Consider the following 16,643-nt stretch of genomic DNA (forward strand, 5'->3'; position numbering starts at 1 on the left):
TCGCCAGTAGATAAGCTCCCAATTAGATTTTCAGTGCCTTGTTTTTAAGCATGAGCATGCAACCTAGGATCACCGGCCAAAGAACATTTGTGACTTGAAAGATCAAAACCAAGATAAACAAGTGGGGTGGAAATAAGCCTGGAGGAGCCAAACACATTGAAGAGAACAGGAGAGAACTTTCAACAAAGCAACCATTAGTGACCTGAGATAAATCTGAGAAGACATGTCTCATTGCAAGGTGACAATAATGATAATAGATATTTATTGAGAACACACTGTCAGCTGTTGTTCAACAAACCCGACATAAAAAAACTAAGGCACAAAAAGGTTAAGTGACTGGTAGTAAGTATAGAAGCCAGGATTCAAATCCAGATAGTCTGAATTTAAAAGCCATTCTTCTAAACATTCTAAACATAGTGTGCTTCCTCAAATACACTATAAAAAAGGAAAACATGAAAGCTCTTCTTAAAATGTATCTTTGTATTTGACAAATATGTAGTCACAACTTTCTGTCTTTCAAGCACCAGTCTAAGTGCCAAAAATACAGCAATGAACAGAAAAGGCAGAGTCCCAGCTTTCATCAAACTAAAACTAAAAATTCAAAGCCAGGCACAGGAAGACAAATCCTGCATGATCTCATATATATGTGGAACCTAAAAAAGTTGAACTCATAGTAAGAGAGTAGATTGGTGGTTGCCAGGGATTGAAGGATGGGGAAATAGGGAGATATTGGTCAAAGGGTACAAAGTTTCAGTTATGCAGGATGTATTAAGGTCTGAGGACCTGATGTACACCAGAGTGACTACAGTTGATAATACCATTTTGTATACTTGAAATTTACTAAGAGAGTAGATCTTAAATGTTCTCCCCATTAAAAAAAAAAACTGTGTGAGGTGATGGATATGTTAATTGGTTGAATTGTAATTATTTCAAAATGTATACATATATCAAAACACCACATTATACACCATAACTCTATACAATTTTTATTTGTCAATTATACTTCAATAAAGCTGGAAACAAAAGTTTAAGTTTTATTTATTTATTTTGAGAAAGAGAGAGAGAGAGAGAGAGAACAAATGTGAATGGGAAAAGAGTAGGGAGAGATAGAATCCCAAGCAGGCTTCTCACTGTTAGCACAGAGCCTAACGTGGGGATTGAACTCATGAACCGTGAGATCATGACCTGAGCTGAAATCAAGAGTCCAACACTTAACTGACTGAGCCACCCAAACGCCCCTGGAAACAAAATTTTTTAATTAATTCTTTAAATTAAGTAGAAGAGATGGATGAGGGGCGCCTGGGTGGCTCAGTTGGTTAAACATCCGACTTCAGCTCAGGTCACGATCTCACGGTCCGTGAGTTTGAGCCCCGCGTCGGGCTCTGGGCTGATGGCTCAGAGCCTGGAGCCTGCTTCTGATTCTGTGTCTCCCTCTCTCTGACCCTCCCCCGTTCATGCTTTCTCTCTGTCTCAAAAATAAATAAACGTTAAAAAAAATAATAATAAAAAAAAAAAAAGAAGAGATGGATGATATGGTCAAAGAATTCTACCATTAGATTCAATAAAAAATAATAGGAGAAATTACAAGAAAAAATGGGAATAAGTCTGATGAATATAGGAAGTTCCTTTTTCACTTCCTAGGACTTACAGAGAGGGAACAAAGAAAATACGAGGAGTAAGTTATCCTGGAAACAATACCAAAAATTGTCCTAAAGCTGAAGAACATAGCCCTCCAGATTGAAGGCTCCACCCCCACCCTCAGTGGCCAGCACAATAAGTGCAAAAAGATCCATATCAAGGGTTACCTTCATGAAATCTCACACTGGGAACAAAGAGAGTGCCATATAATCATTTCACAAAATATACATGTATCAGATCATCATGTTGTATACCTTAAACTTACATATGTTATACATCAATTATATCTCAGTAAAACTGGAAATTAAAGAGAGAGAGAGAGAGAGAGAGACAGCCATAAAAGCTACCAGAGAGTAAAAACCAGTCAATGACCAAAGAATAAGAAACTAAATCTCATCTTTCTTACCAAAAGCAACAATGAGTGATAGAATTCAGTAGAGTAAAGCCTTCAGAATTCTGAAGAAAAACTATTTACAACCTGAAATTTTACAGCCAGGTGAAGTATCAACTGAATATAAGGATAGGGGAAAAAAAGTCATTTTCAGACATGCAAGAATGCAGAAAATATCTCTTTCATATATAGCCTTTCTAAGAAATTACTCAAACATTTCCTCCAATGAAAGGGAAAAAATCAAGAACACTACACAGGATTTAGGAAGAAATTTCCACTGGGGACAAGGAGCACTCTTCTAAGAAGCTAGAATTGTATAGACTTTGGAGGAACCATGGCTTCAAGCTGGAAAGCAATACGTTGAGATCCAAGTTTTAGAAAGAACATTCTGTCTTTAAGTCTGAAAGTGGGATTAGTAGAAGGTTTCTAAGACCAGGCAGAAAGTTTTTGCACACCTCAGGTGAAATGTAATTCAGACCTAAACTAAGGTGGTTGCAATGAGAACCAGGAGACTGTAAATGGCTAAAGACTTATAAACAACTGAGCTATCCTCTGATGAGGGGTATAGCTCAATTGTATCTTAGTATAGACATTCATGGCATAAATGTAGGGCAAGAGCAAAAGAGACTCCATGAGAACACAAGCCCCACAAGATGGTAGACAGAAAATAGGAAATAAACACCAGTAGGCTTGGAGGGAAGAATCAGGAATTCTTTGAGTGGAGAGTCAGTGTTACAACCGTGTTCAAGTATAAAGGAACTACCTTCCTTTCTGATAGCAGCCAGATTATATCTGATTAAAACTGTAGCTCTCTGCAAGAGGGGTTAAATCCCCAATAACGAGAAAAAGCAGTCACTCCTCTTGCTTGACTCTATAAAGTACCAAAGTAGCATGAGTGGAGTGACCTACATCAGGAAAGGGCAGCAGCTCAGGAGCACTTTAGGTAACAGTAGGCCTAATGGATAGTTAGAGCTTCATCAAGTGGCTCGTGACAGCAGGGAGTCAGATGGTCCCAAAAGATTCTAATTTGGGCTGTAAGTGGCCTTAGGTGCCTGAGATGAGTGCATAGGCCAGATCTGTAGGACATTAAAGAGCATGGCAGGAAGAATAAATGTTATTCATGGTACATTGGGAAGTCACTGAAAGGTTATTCAACCCATATGTTATGACTCAACCCATATGTGATGACTACTTTGGCTGCTATGTGAAGGATGGACTGGAAGGGAGGAAGGGTAGACAAGAAAGCTATTGTACCAACAGATGGCATTAGCTTAGACTAGAGAGTTTAAACTGGAGATGGAAATACATGGATTCAAAAGTTTTTTGGATGTTTGTTTTGTTTTGTTCTGCTAGATTTAATGGAAAAGAGTACGTTTGGGTGGGGATGGGGAATCAAAAGCTAAGTGTAGGATGGACCTGTTAAATTGGAGTTGCCTATGAGGCATCCAGGATGAGATGTCAAATAAGCAGTTGGATATGTAAGTCAAGATCTGGCCTGGAGCTCTATTTTCTGGGTTCCTTGCTTCTGACTCAAGATAAACTCCAAATTGGGCAAGAAGGGAATTGACATTTATTGAACACCTACTATATGCCAAGTACCCATTATGTTACAGATGTTTCTATCATAAGTTTTACACATTTCCCAACACCTGCTTTTCTCCATGCATGTCCAAGCACCCTCCCAATTCAGCCCCTCTGAGACCCAATTGGTGGCCATCTGAGATATGCTTGGGTTGCAGACACTCAGACACAGCATGGAATCAGTTTCTCCCCAACAGATTCCTAATGAGTCCCTGAAGGGTTACTGCGCCTGGACATATATTCAAAGACTCCAGAGACCTGATTGATGATAAGGAGTAGAGAAGAGTTCCTGGAGCACTGAACCTGAACTTTAGATCCAAATTATAGTCACCCTTGTTTGCTGAGTCTCTTTGGATATAACATGCCTCATTTCTTTGTCTTCGATTTAATTTCCATCTGCTTCATAAAAATGTTCTGAGAATTGAGGTGAGATTCTAAATTACCTAGAGAGCATCTTAAGTAATGCAGATTCCTCCCGTTGGTTTGGGGTATGGCTCAGGAGTCTGTATTGCATGTAATTCTGATGCTGGTCCACGCTGGTGTCTGGACAAGAAACACTGATTTACAGAATGGCGAACTGGTAGTTTTCACCAAATATCTGCCTTCATCCTATCCTCACCACATGGATTACTATAGCAGTTTGTTTGTTTGTTTGTTTGTTTGTTTGTTTGTTTTTTAACTAAGGCCCAAATTCATTGACACTCCTCCAATTGTGAGATGGTTCTATGTTCCCCACCTTTCAATCTACTAGTTCTCTTGGGACACCCCAGATGCTTCCTTTCAAAATGCTCCCTCTCAGAACCTGACTGCCCTGATGTGAGAAGCCCAAGCCCCATGGAGAAGCCATCTTAACAGTCCATTTGAGCTGAGCTTTGAGTCGTCTCAGCCCTGGCCCAGGCATGTAAGTGAAGGAGTCTGCATATAATACCAGCCCCCATCACTGACTTGCCCTGGCAAGTCTTCCTAGCTGAGCCCCAGACATCATAGAGCAGAGATAAGCCACCCCTGCCACGCCCTGTTCAAATTTCTGACCCACAAAACTATGCTAACAATAAAAAGACTGTTGTTTGATGCCACTTAGTTTTGGGGTGTTTTGCCATTCAGTAATTGGGATGGTTCCTAAAGTATTTTCTCAAGAAAAGCTATTAAAATGCAAACGCAGTACTTGGAAGGATAAGCTCTTTCAGATGAACACACGCAATCAGTGTATCCAACAGATAGCAAAGCAGGGAAAATGAGCCAAGAGATGCTCTCTTGTTTCACTGACATGACTGCATCACTGCATAAAGAGACACACAAGTTGCTTTCAGAAAACCAAAGGCAGGAAGATAGCAACACCTTGAAGACAGCATGTCTAAAAGGGAAAATACAGCATCAACAGGACAGATGAGGCAGAAGAGTAACGTCTAGCTTCACTTACTTCACAATTCCCCTTATGGTTGGCTCCAAAATCCCTCAACTCGCTCATTAACTGCAAAGTGGTTCATTTATGCCAGTTTCCCACACATACTTGCTTAGTTTTCAAAATTAGCTGGGATCATACAGTAATGAGTGCCAAGGATAATTCTTACCACCAGGCAAGTTTGAGAAATGCTGAATTATAGAATTTTTAAAGTACATACAACACAGAATAGCAAATGTGGCACCCTTCCCTGAGAATTACAGCTCTGTAGTAAGAACGGACTTAATGTGAGAGCTTCGTGTTTGTAAAAAATGACTAGCATGTTCTAGCAGCCTTGAACCCAGAGAATGTAAATCCCAGCTAAGTACAATGGCAACGACATGGAGGAAGAAGCTGTAGATATTGGAATTCACTTGCTAATCAGTACTACTAACTATATTAAACATTTTAAGTGTAATTATTTTAAAAATCATAATAAAAAAATCATGTAAAAATCATGTAAAATCTAACACTATTCAGTGACTATTTTAATTGATAAAATATAAAATGAGAGATATTAGGTTAAGTGTTCATGGTTTTATTCAAGCTATTATTCAATGCAAGCAAGACAAAACGATGGAGCAGGATATATAACCTGGACTGTCTGGGACTGAGAAAAGAACAGGAAATGCTACACTACAATGGGAATTACTTCTACCTGAGTAACTAACACTAGTGTCTATGTTGCTTCCAGCCTCACCACCTTCCTCATTATTTTCAGAGGTGACTTGATTACTAATGTAAATACTGGAGTTTTCTTTACAGGAAATATGTTGACAGCCTCCTAAAGGAAGCGTAGGGAGGTTGTTCGGAGTCAGAAATTCACTATATAACTCCCAAGCTCTGCATCATTAGGAGAAGATTTTCATAACACTAGTGTTGGCCCATATCAGTGAACAGCTTATTAATCCCCAAACCCTAGACCCCATAGAGACTGAGAGCAATTCAGGCCCCTTTAAACCCATTCAAATATATTTCTCTTATGTTGTGAGACACTTTAGTAGTTATATGTTGTAATTTCTGGAATAAAATTGATATCCATCTCAGATTCCAAGAGTTTGCATGTATTGCAATGAATAAAAGAAAATGTCTGTGAAGCTATTATCTGTATCGATGCATACTGGAATTCCAAGTGATAAAAATGGGGAGTCCTTTGTAACATATCAACTTAGAAACCAAATATTCCTCTTTCAGCCGGTGGCAGTATCTAAAGAACTGAGTTCATATTCAACAGCAGAAGAGAACACACCCCTGTTAATCTCAGGCCTGCCTGACTTTCTAGCCAAGAAGTAGAAGGTTCTGGCTGCTCACCGCCTCTCTGAACTACTCTGTTCTGTCCTCCCTAGGGACGTCTCTTACACCAGTGTCACTGCCCTGCCATCCAAAGGCCTGGAGCACCTGAAGGAATTGATAGCAAGAAACACTTGGACTCTAAAGAAACTTCCACTTACCTTGAGTTTCCTTCACCTCACACGGGCTGACCTTTCTTATCCAAGCCACTGCTGTGCTTTTAAGAATCAGAAGAAAATCAGAGGGTAAATACAGGTGTCTGGAAAAAGCAACAAAAGGTTTCAGTGCAAGTTGAATTAATTTCTGGGTTTGGGAAAGGTCTGTGGTTTGAGAGCCAGGTAGAAAGAATGGAAGCATCCATGATTATCATGAAATCCGTGGGACACAATGACTGCAGACTCAAAGTGACTGCAAATGTGAAATAAGACCAGTGTCACCGGATCACAGCAGGGAGGTGGGGGGGGGGATCATATAGAATCTTGTAGAGATCATACTACATGATTCCTAGTCAACTGGCTTTGTACCCTTGCTCGGCCACTTTCTAGTTGTGTTATTCCAGCTTGCTTACTCAACCTCCCTGAACCTCTGTGGAGATGGTAATGTTACTATTCACAGAGGGTTTGAGAAGAGTAAATGAGAAACTGAATAGAAAACACCTATCACAATTACCTGGAATATTTTAAATTCTCAAAAAACATTAGCTATGGTATGTATTATTTTATTATCAGGCTGCTTACGAGCTGCAAAGGAGGAATGGCCTCTTCTCTCTGTGCTTTGTCTGAATCTTTTCTTCACTTACATTTTTACTCTGCATTATTTCCCCTCTTGTGTCCTAACACCACCTTCATTTATCATTTACTCACTTCTGCTCAGTTTCTATATAATATCTACCGGCTGACTTTCTGACTCATATTTGCAGTCAGAAATAAAACGGGATCTAGGGCGCCTGGGTGGCTCATTTGGTTGAGCGTCTGACTTCGGCTCAGGTCATGATCTCACGGGTTCATGAGTTCAAGTCTTGTGTCAGGCTCTGTGCTGACAGCTCAGAGACTGGAGCCTGCTTCAGATTCTGTGTGTGTGTGTGTGTGTGTGTGTGTGTGTGTGTTCCTCCCCTGCTCGTGCTCTCTCTCTCTCAAAAATAAATAAATATTTTTTTTAAAAGAAATAAAATGGGATCTAGTTGTGGGGGCAGAAGCAAAGGGGAAAGTTGAACAGCTGTGCAGAGAAGGCCAGTATGGCCTAATGCCTGCAGAAAGCCAGAAGTCAGGTATGGGGTGGTGAGAGCAGACTTGATACTGAGGCTGTGCGGTCTCGGGGTAGGAAAGCACCAGGGATGGGTGGGAGGCTAGAGCATACCTCAAGGGCAGGGTCCAGTTTTCTCGTTAACCTCCAAACAAGCTGCAATAGGCAGTCCTTTAGGCATTTTAACCAGAGCCCAATAGATGAATTAACATCTGCTTCTGCAGCTGAAACAAATTAAAGAATCCCTTTTGATGTCAGTATGGCAGGCTAGTGAAAAACTAAATCTCACTTCCATGAGCCTGCCTGCATGATCATGTCCATTTATTCATTTGTTTGATAAGTATTTATTAAGCACCTAGCACGTGCTTGGCACTGTCCAATCCCATAGCAATGAATAGGTCAGGCAAAAGCCCTCTCGCATTTTGTTTTCAGTCTAGTGGGGGAAGTCAGAAAATAAACAAGAAAGTAAGAAGATATCAGATACTACTACAAAAGAAATAAACACAAAGTAGGACAGTTTATTTAAGGAGATCAGGGAAGGCCTCACTGAGAAAGGAACATTTGAATTTAAAACTGAATAATGAGTAGAAGCAGCTATGCGTTTTTCAGGCAAAGGGAACATGGAGTTCAAAAGCTCTGAATAGTAATAATAATAACCAACACATACATGGCATATCAGTGTTCCAGGTGCTCTTTGTAAGAGTTTTAAAAAATATACTCATCTGATCCTTTAACGACCCTATATGAAATAGATACTCCTTCCACTTTAAAAATGGGATAAGCCAGGGGCACCTGTGTGGCTCAGTCAATTAAGCGTCCAACTTCAGCTCAGGTCATGATCTTGTGGTTTCTGAGTTCGAGCCCCACGTCGGGCTCTGTGCTGACAGCTCAGAGCCTGGAGCCTGCTTCGGATTCTGTGCCTCCCTCTCTCTCTGCCCCTCCCCTGCTCACGCTCTGACTGTCTCTGTTTTTCAATAATAAATAAATGTTAAAAAAAATTTTTTTAATAAATAAATGAAAATGGGAAAAGCCAAGCTTCATAGGCCTGCCCAAGGTGAACAGCTAGTAAATGGTAGAACCAAATCCTAACCTACGCAGACTGACTCTGCCATCCATGCTTTTTTACTCATTATTGTTCTTGAATGGGGTGCAGATGAGAAATAAGGGCCAATGTCACTGGAGTACAGCAGGGGAAGGGGTAGGGTGGGTAATAGGAAGTAATGTAGGAGAAACAAGCCTGACTAGATTATGTAGAATCTTGTCGACTCATGTAGATCACAGTAAGTATTCTGCATATTTTGCTAAGTCCTGCGGGGACCATTAGGGGTTTTCAGCAAGCAGTGACTTCTTTCTGTTGCCTTACAGAATCCTTGAGTCCTTCATGTGTAATGACAGCAGTATTCGGAGCCTGCGTCAGAGAAAATCTGTGAATGCTTTGAATGGTCCCTTCGACCAGGAATATGAAGAGTATCTAGGTGACAGCCATGCTGGATACAAGGACAACTCTAAGTTCCAGGATACTCGCAGCAACTCTCATTATTATGTCTTCTTTGAAGAACAAGAAGACGAGATCCTTGGTTTTGGCCAGGAGCTTAAAAACCCACAAGAAGAGACCCTACAGGCCTTCGATAGCCATTATGACTACACTGTGTGTGGAGGCAATGAAGACATGGTGTGTACTCCCAAGTCAGATGAGTTCAACCCCTGTGAAGACATAATGGGCTACAAGTTCCTGAGAATTGTGGTGTGGTTTGTTAGTCTGCTGGCTCTCCTGGGCAATGTCTTTGTCTTGATCATCCTCCTTACCAGCCACTACAAACTGACTGTCCCACGCTTTCTCATGTGCAACTTGGCCTTTGCAGATTTCTGCATGGGGATGTATCTGCTCCTCATTGCCTCTGTAGACCTCTACACTCATTCTGAGTACTACAACCATGCCATTGACTGGCAGACAGGCCCTGGATGCAATGCGGCTGGTTTCTTCACTGTCTTTGCCAGTGAATTGTCAGTGTATACACTGACAGTCATCACTCTGGAGCGCTGGTATGCCATTACCTTCGCCATGCGCCTGGACCGGAAGATGCGCCTCAGGCACGCATATGCCATCATGATTGGGGGCTGGGTTTGCTGCTTCCTGCTGGCCCTGCTCCCTTTGGTGGGAATAAGCAGCTATGCCAAGGTCAGCATCTGCCTGCCCATGGACACTGAGACACCTCTTGCCCTGGCATATATTATCCTTGTTCTGTTGCTCAACATAGTCGCCTTTATCATTGTCTGCTCCTGTTACGTGAAGATCTACATCACAGTCCGAAATCCCCAGTACAACCCCGGGGACAAAGACACCAAAATTGCGAAAAGGATGGCTGTGTTGATCTTCACTGACTTCATGTGCATGGCTCCAATCTCATTCTATGCTCTGTCAGCACTTATGAACAAGCCTCTCATCACTGTTACCAACTCCAAAATCTTGCTAGTTCTCTTCTATCCACTTAACTCCTGTGCCAATCCATTTCTCTATGCTATTTTCACAAAAGCCTTCCAGAGGGATGTATTTATCCTGCTCAGCAAGTTTGGCATCTGTAAACGCCAGGCTCAGGCATACCGAGGCCAGAGGGTTTCTCCAAAGAATAGCACTGGTATTCAGGTCCAAAAGGTTACCCGGGACATGAGGCAAAGTCTCCCCAACATGCAGGATGACTATGAACTGCTGGAAAACTCCCATCTAACCCCAAATAAGCAGAGCCAAATATCGAAAGAGTATAATCAAACAGTTGTGTAAGCTGTCCCTACACTAACCGCAGTGGTATGGGACTTATAAAAGGCTGGTTTCTTGAACATGTATTCCTAACCCATTACATACACAAGATGACTGACCTAACCCTTGTGCAGGTGATGTTTCATGGGGCAAAATTTCATCTCTGGAGAGAGGTAGCATTAACCTAATCATCTCCCAGAAGGAAGAGAAGCTACCAGCACGTCTGAATCCCAGGTGATATCAAAATAAATGACACTTTCTAGAAGACTTGCTTGATGCTAACTGCAGTGACAACATTGTGTAAGATGCTCAACAAATATCAACTGAACTAGGTCAACACTGAGCTTCTCACTTTTAGATAGCGTTTCATACTGAAGATTCAGCAAATGGCAAATGCTATTAACTTAGCTGGTGACCACAATATAAAATTAGCTTTATGTTGGCTTGGTCCATTTTCACGTTCCCTGATACAACCAAAGAGAATGTGAATTCCTCAAAACTGAAAAGTCAAACAGGATACAGGAGCAGCTATTATGAGGTGAAGGAGGGGAAAGGCTTAGCTTTGTTTTTTCAGACTCTGAAACTACTAATCATCTCTTCACAAGAATCTACCTGATGTGACCCAACTGTTATGTGTTGCCCAGAAAAAAACTGGCAATTTCAGTTTTTATGTGGCTGAGCAAACTAAGAATTGTTCTTCTTGGCTAGTCCCATAGCATAAAAGACGTGAACTCTAGAAATATTTCTAAGCAGCAGCAAGTGGGAATTATGAGCAGAGCACACTAAATCACCCATTGATTAACAAAGCAGGCTGGATGCGAGGTAACTGCTGGACCTTGTGCAAATTACTGGGCCACCTCTAAGTCTGTAGAAATGAAGGAGCTTAGGGCACCTTGTGGCTCAGTTGGTTAAGCATCCAACATTTTGATCTCGGCTCAGGTCATGATCTCACAGTTCCTGAGTTCAAGCCCCACACTGGGCTCTGCACTGACAACTCAGAGCCTGCTTGGAATTCTGTCTCTCCCTCTCTCTGCCCTTCCCCCCAATATGTGTGTGTGTGTGCGCGCGCGCACGTGTGTGTGTATGTGTGCGTATGTGCTCTCTCTCTCAAAATAAATATACTTAAAGAAAAAGAAAGAAATGAAGGAACTTGATGGCCTCTTCCAGTTTTAAATCTCTATGTGTATCCCTTTCCCTTAAAACATGTTTCCATGACAAAGAAAAAAGAAAAGCACTAAGAAAGTAGAATCTGTTTTTCCTATCTTGTAGGGCTGCCGTCTATTTCTCTTTGGAGTCTAGAGGTACAACACAGGAAATTTCTTGGTTCATTTTTGGTTGTGATATCTGAACCAAAAGTTCTATGGAGTGACCCAGTTGGGCTGGATCTGAATTACTCATCTAATTACTAGATCACACAGCTACAATTATCAGGCCAAAACAGGTTAGTATTCATATTATAGAATAAAAGGTAGTTTTGCACATTTTGGTTATTTGGAGTTACTATGTCACTGTGCAGATTCACTTGAAAACATTTAACTTGTCTTCAGGGATTGGTTTCTTTACTTACCTGTTTCCAACCCATAATATAGTGCTAAAGCTGTCAAGCACTCAGGTAAAGCGACACTAAAGCTATCAAGAGAAGGTTTGTCTTTCTGAAACTGCTAGCTCTTTCCAGCCTGTTGATCATTGGACATAAAATCTGTTCCCCAACAGTGCTCCCTTACTTAAAATGGTTAGGATCTATCTTTATCTACAGATGTACTCTCCAGATTATCTGTCAAGACAGCCCCTTCATTACATCCCCAGCAGAGATGGCATTTGCTTCTCAGTGCTCATGAACCACACCAAGGAATTTGAAGCTTTTGTTGTTGTAAGTCTGTGGAGTGGGGCCCCAGAGATGGTCCCCCTGACTCACCTAGAATCTCCCTATAGCAATACCCATTTCTTATCATCACTGAAACCTCAGAATCTTAATAGGAATACTCTACACACTGAAATCATGACTTATCCACCAGTTCACTTGTAACTAATGAAACTAAACAGATGTGTGATGCTTTGGCATGTGTTTCTCACCTGTAACATTTTGAAATCTCACATCCTGATAGTGAGTTTTATCTCGAGTAGTTGAAATAACATTTTGGAAACAGTCCTAGAAAAGAAACTTCAACACAGTTGTTACTAAAATTTTCATTCACAACATGAAATAAATTTTCTTCCTTTGAAATGATTGTGCTGAATCCTAGAGTATTGCTTTGTCTAATTTGTGAGCTTCTTTTAGGGTTACCATTACATGTGTTAAAACTCAAGACAGGAAAAAAAAAGTTGAAAAATTTGGTAATTAAATCATATTAAAACAAATTATTGACTGCCAATAACTTAAGTATAAAATTGTGTCTTGATAATAAATGGTCTTTATGTAAAAAACTTATTCATGAGGAATTGAATTATGATCCATTGACCTGCAGTGATGGCTAAGAGAAAAAATATGATTAGTGTTGACATTAGGAATTTAAATAGTGCTCTAGTGAAGGTAATAAATCTATAATTCCTGGTTGGAGTTTAGTTTATCTGGCAGCTTTCAACTATCTGAAGATAGACCCAAATAACAGGATAAACAGTGTCAGGCCAATCAGAATAGATGTCACAAACTTCATGCCCTAAAGCTTAGTTGCCCATAGGAGTGTCTCTCAAAACACCCTCAAAGTTTATGATTCTTGCTTTATGGATAACCTACTGTATACCAGAAGCAGCCAATTAGAAGACGAGAGTATAATTCTGGGAAGTACCATGAGAGTGGCAATAAGGCAAAAGTGAGGGCAAAAAATGAAAACTGTATCCACAAGAATTCAAGACAATAACAGTTTGAAAATAAAAATAAATACTCTTAACTGCTTGGAGTCTTTGGGGGAAAATGTATAATAACACAGTAGAGGGGACAAGTAAAACTTGGTAGCAATGCATTCTGTTTTAAAAGATATAAATGTTCTAGCTCAGAGCAGTGAATGGAGTCCTGGCACCTACCGACCTTCTCTTTCAAATTCCACTGAAATGACAATGAAGAAGTAAAAACTGGGACCAAGCCAAAGCCATACTGTGAACAGGGGGAATGGCACCAGAACAGACCAGCCTCTGTGGCTTTCTGAAGGATGGAAAGTTTATGGCCTTGAGTTGATAGATAACCGACTGGAAAAGGCTGTGGCCCAGAACGCAATGACCAAATAAGGCTGCAGTTCTAGAGGGATGTGTTCTTCCCTGCATAGTCCTAGACAGACATCTAAGCCTGAAAGTCACAGGACCAAGGGGCTAATTAAAGTAATTAATTGCAAATCTGTTTCATGTGGCCCCCCCATTGACTCTTCCTATGTTAGTTAGAATTCAGTGTTTGCCCCAGGCTGAAATCAACAAAGTGATTGTAAAGGAATTAAGTGATCAGTGTAAATGAGGCCAAGTTCCTGGTCTGGGGCAGTGGCAGATGCAACCCACTCACCTACTTCTGCTCTCACATCATACAACAGAGCCTGGACATTGACATAGACATCACTATCAGCCCCCCAGTCACGGAAAAGCATCTTGGAGAAAAATATACAACATTAACCTCAGTTATCAATCCTTATCTTTCATTCAAAAATATAGGTGAATGACAACAATTACCAGACATCTGAGGAAAATGAACTGCACATCAATAGCACACAAAAAAAGATCAAATTGAACAAACAGGTCATTTCTCCAGTGGGGGAAAGCATAGTTCAGAGACAGAGTATTTTTTTTTTTTAATTCTAGTTAGTAACATCAGAGAAATTTGACAAAAAACTGGGTCCTAAAACAATAGCAAGCTACTTAAAAAAAAGTAGTAATAAAAAATGAGGAGTTTTGGCAAATTTAAAATGGGATTGCCAAAGCAAGAGTTTTTGGTTTTTTGTTTTGTTTCTTTGTTTTGAGAAAGAGAGAGAGATGGTGAGCAGGTGATGGGCAGAAGGGCAGAAAGAGAGAGAGAGAGAGAGAGAGAGAGAGAGAGAAAGGAGAGAATCTAAAGCGGGCTCCATGCTCTGCACAATACCCGATGCAGGTCTCAGTCTCACAACTGTGAGATGCTGACCTGAGCTGAAATTGAGTCTGACACTCAACCCACTGAGCCACCCAGGTGCCCCTCAAAGCAAGAGTTTTAATAGAAAGAATGGGAGTTGAAGTAGAAGAAATCTCCTAAATGTTGAACAAATAAACAAAAGATGTGAAATATGAGACAAAAGTTGAAAGATATAGAGGATCAGTCTCAAGGTCCAACATCTGTGTAACAGGAGTTCTAGAGAAAATATAGAAAACACAATAACCAGGGAAACAGAAGGAGAAAATCTTGAGCTGATAAAGTGAGCTGATAAAGATCAAAAGTGTCCCTTTAGCGCTAACAGGGGTGAATGAAAAAAATTCACATGAGAACAGTTCTTATAAAATGTCAGAAAGGGGAGTTCTAAAATATTTGAGAGAGAGAGAGAGAGTGAGAAGTTGGGTATCAGAAAGGATTAACACTCAGACTGACCTTTAACTTTAACAACACTGTCATCAGAAGACAATGGAGCAATGCTTTCAATGTTTTGGGGAAAAAAATGTTTTAAACCCAGGATGCTCTACCCAGTTGAATCACCATCCAAGTATAAGGGCAAAATAACAACATGTTTATATATGTAAGTACTTGGCAAGATTACTTATGTCAAATATTCACAACTTGGAAATAAGTAAGAAGATAACTGGGTGTTGTTTTGATGCAGTGCTGGGTTTGACTTCTTATTGCCTAGGCTATTTTATAACTCGGTCAGGACAGAGGTTAACTTGTCCAGCAGATTTTCATCTCATGGAGATTCAAATAACTTCTGCATGGTGTATGGCCCAGCTGAACATTAACCAGTTTTTTATCTAACCCAGCAGTATCATCCTAACATTTGTACATCGCTAATACATACTTAGCTTCTTAAGTGTTTCTTTGGACCAGTTTTAACATTTTGCTAGTTTCTTCATTAAATTTTACGTTGAATAAAATCTTTGAAAAATGTTTATTTTATATTTACATGAGAATCATTTGTTTAATGTTCCTTATATCCTCCTTCTGAAAAATTACTTGAAGTTGTACTTTAGAAAATCATGTATTTCTTTCTCAATGGATCTTAACATACTATTTGTTTTATAATTAATAATAGTTGTATGCCATCATACTGTAATTGTTTTAAAATCAAATTATATGACTCACTTATATTTAACAATAGAATATAAATATTACGAACCCTGGCAAGTCAAAGTAATGGTATTGCTGACAAAAGTCAGAAGGGGGAGGGAAAGAGGAGAGGTGTAGGACATGGTAAAGGAGATAATTTCTTCTTTTACACCATAGAAAAGAGAGAATGCCCACAGTTAATAGAATAAGAAACCGAAATTTGTTTTTTACAGTTATAAAATCAACCAACTGAAAATGTTAAAATTAATACTAGCAAAGATTTTTTTTTAAAGCTGGGAGTTAGCAGATAATGTTAAATCAACTAATTTCCTATTCTTCATTATATCCAGCCAAAAGTTATATTGTCTAAATATCTATACTCTAAAAAACCAGATGTTTAAGTATATAACAGAATTATAAAAATAAGCACCAGAAGAATTAAAGTCAAAAATTGACTGAAAATGGTTTTCTCTGGAGATTGAGACTAGGGATTGAGTGGTGTTATAGATGGAATTATGTTCCCCTGCCACAAATTTATAGGTTGAAGCTCTAACCCCACCCACCCCGTGTGACTATATTTGGATACAGGGCCTTTATGGAGATAATTAAGGTTAAATAAGTCATAACGGTGGGGCACAGACAAAAGGTCACCAGAGGACACAGCCAGAAAGTAGCCATTGAATACAGCCCACCCCAGAAACTAAATCTGCCAGCACTTCCGTTTTGAACTTCTCAATTCAGAGGTTGGAGTAAATAAATTTCCGTTGAGTCACCAGCGGGTGGTACTCTGTTGCAGCATCCCGAGCAAACTAACACAGATGGAAAATTTTCAGCTGGTACCCTTGTGTACTGCCGGTTTTTTTAATCATGTGCATACTTTTTTAAGACAGTGGAATGGAAATTATTATAATAGTATTATGCTTTAAGATAATTAACATTTAAAATGTGGCATTTAGGAACACCTGGTTGACTCAGTCAGTAAAGCCTCCAACTCTTGATTTCAGGTCATGATCTCTTGGTTCGTGGGTTGGAACCCTGCATCAGGCTCAGCACTGGCAGTGCAGAGCCTACTTGGGGTTCTCTCTCTCCCTCTCTCTCTGCC

At 40.1% G+C, this 16,643-nt stretch overlaps 1 protein-coding gene across 2 annotated transcripts in view; it reads left to right on the forward strand.

Moving 5' to 3' along the window:
• Positions 1–11,283, forward strand: part of TSHR (thyroid stimulating hormone receptor) — a 158,823-nt gene extending 147,540 nt beyond the window's left edge. For both annotated transcript variants that reach the window (XM_015543450.2, XM_042990268.1), the window contains 2 exons: positions 6,398–6,586; positions 8,949–11,283. In XM_015543450.2, the coding sequence (XP_015398936.1) occupies positions 6,398–6,586; positions 8,949–10,362 (1,603 nt within the window). In that variant the 3' untranslated portion in view covers positions 10,363–11,283. The remainder of the gene's footprint in view (positions 1–6,397; positions 6,587–8,948) is intronic.
• Positions 11,284–16,643: the final 5,360 nt, after the last annotated feature.

The sequence above is a fragment of the Panthera tigris genome, chromosome B3, assembly GCF_018350195.1.
Source record: "Panthera tigris isolate Pti1 chromosome B3, P.tigris_Pti1_mat1.1, whole genome shotgun sequence".
NCBI classification, from domain to species: Eukaryota; Metazoa; Chordata; class Mammalia; order Carnivora; family Felidae; genus Panthera; species Panthera tigris.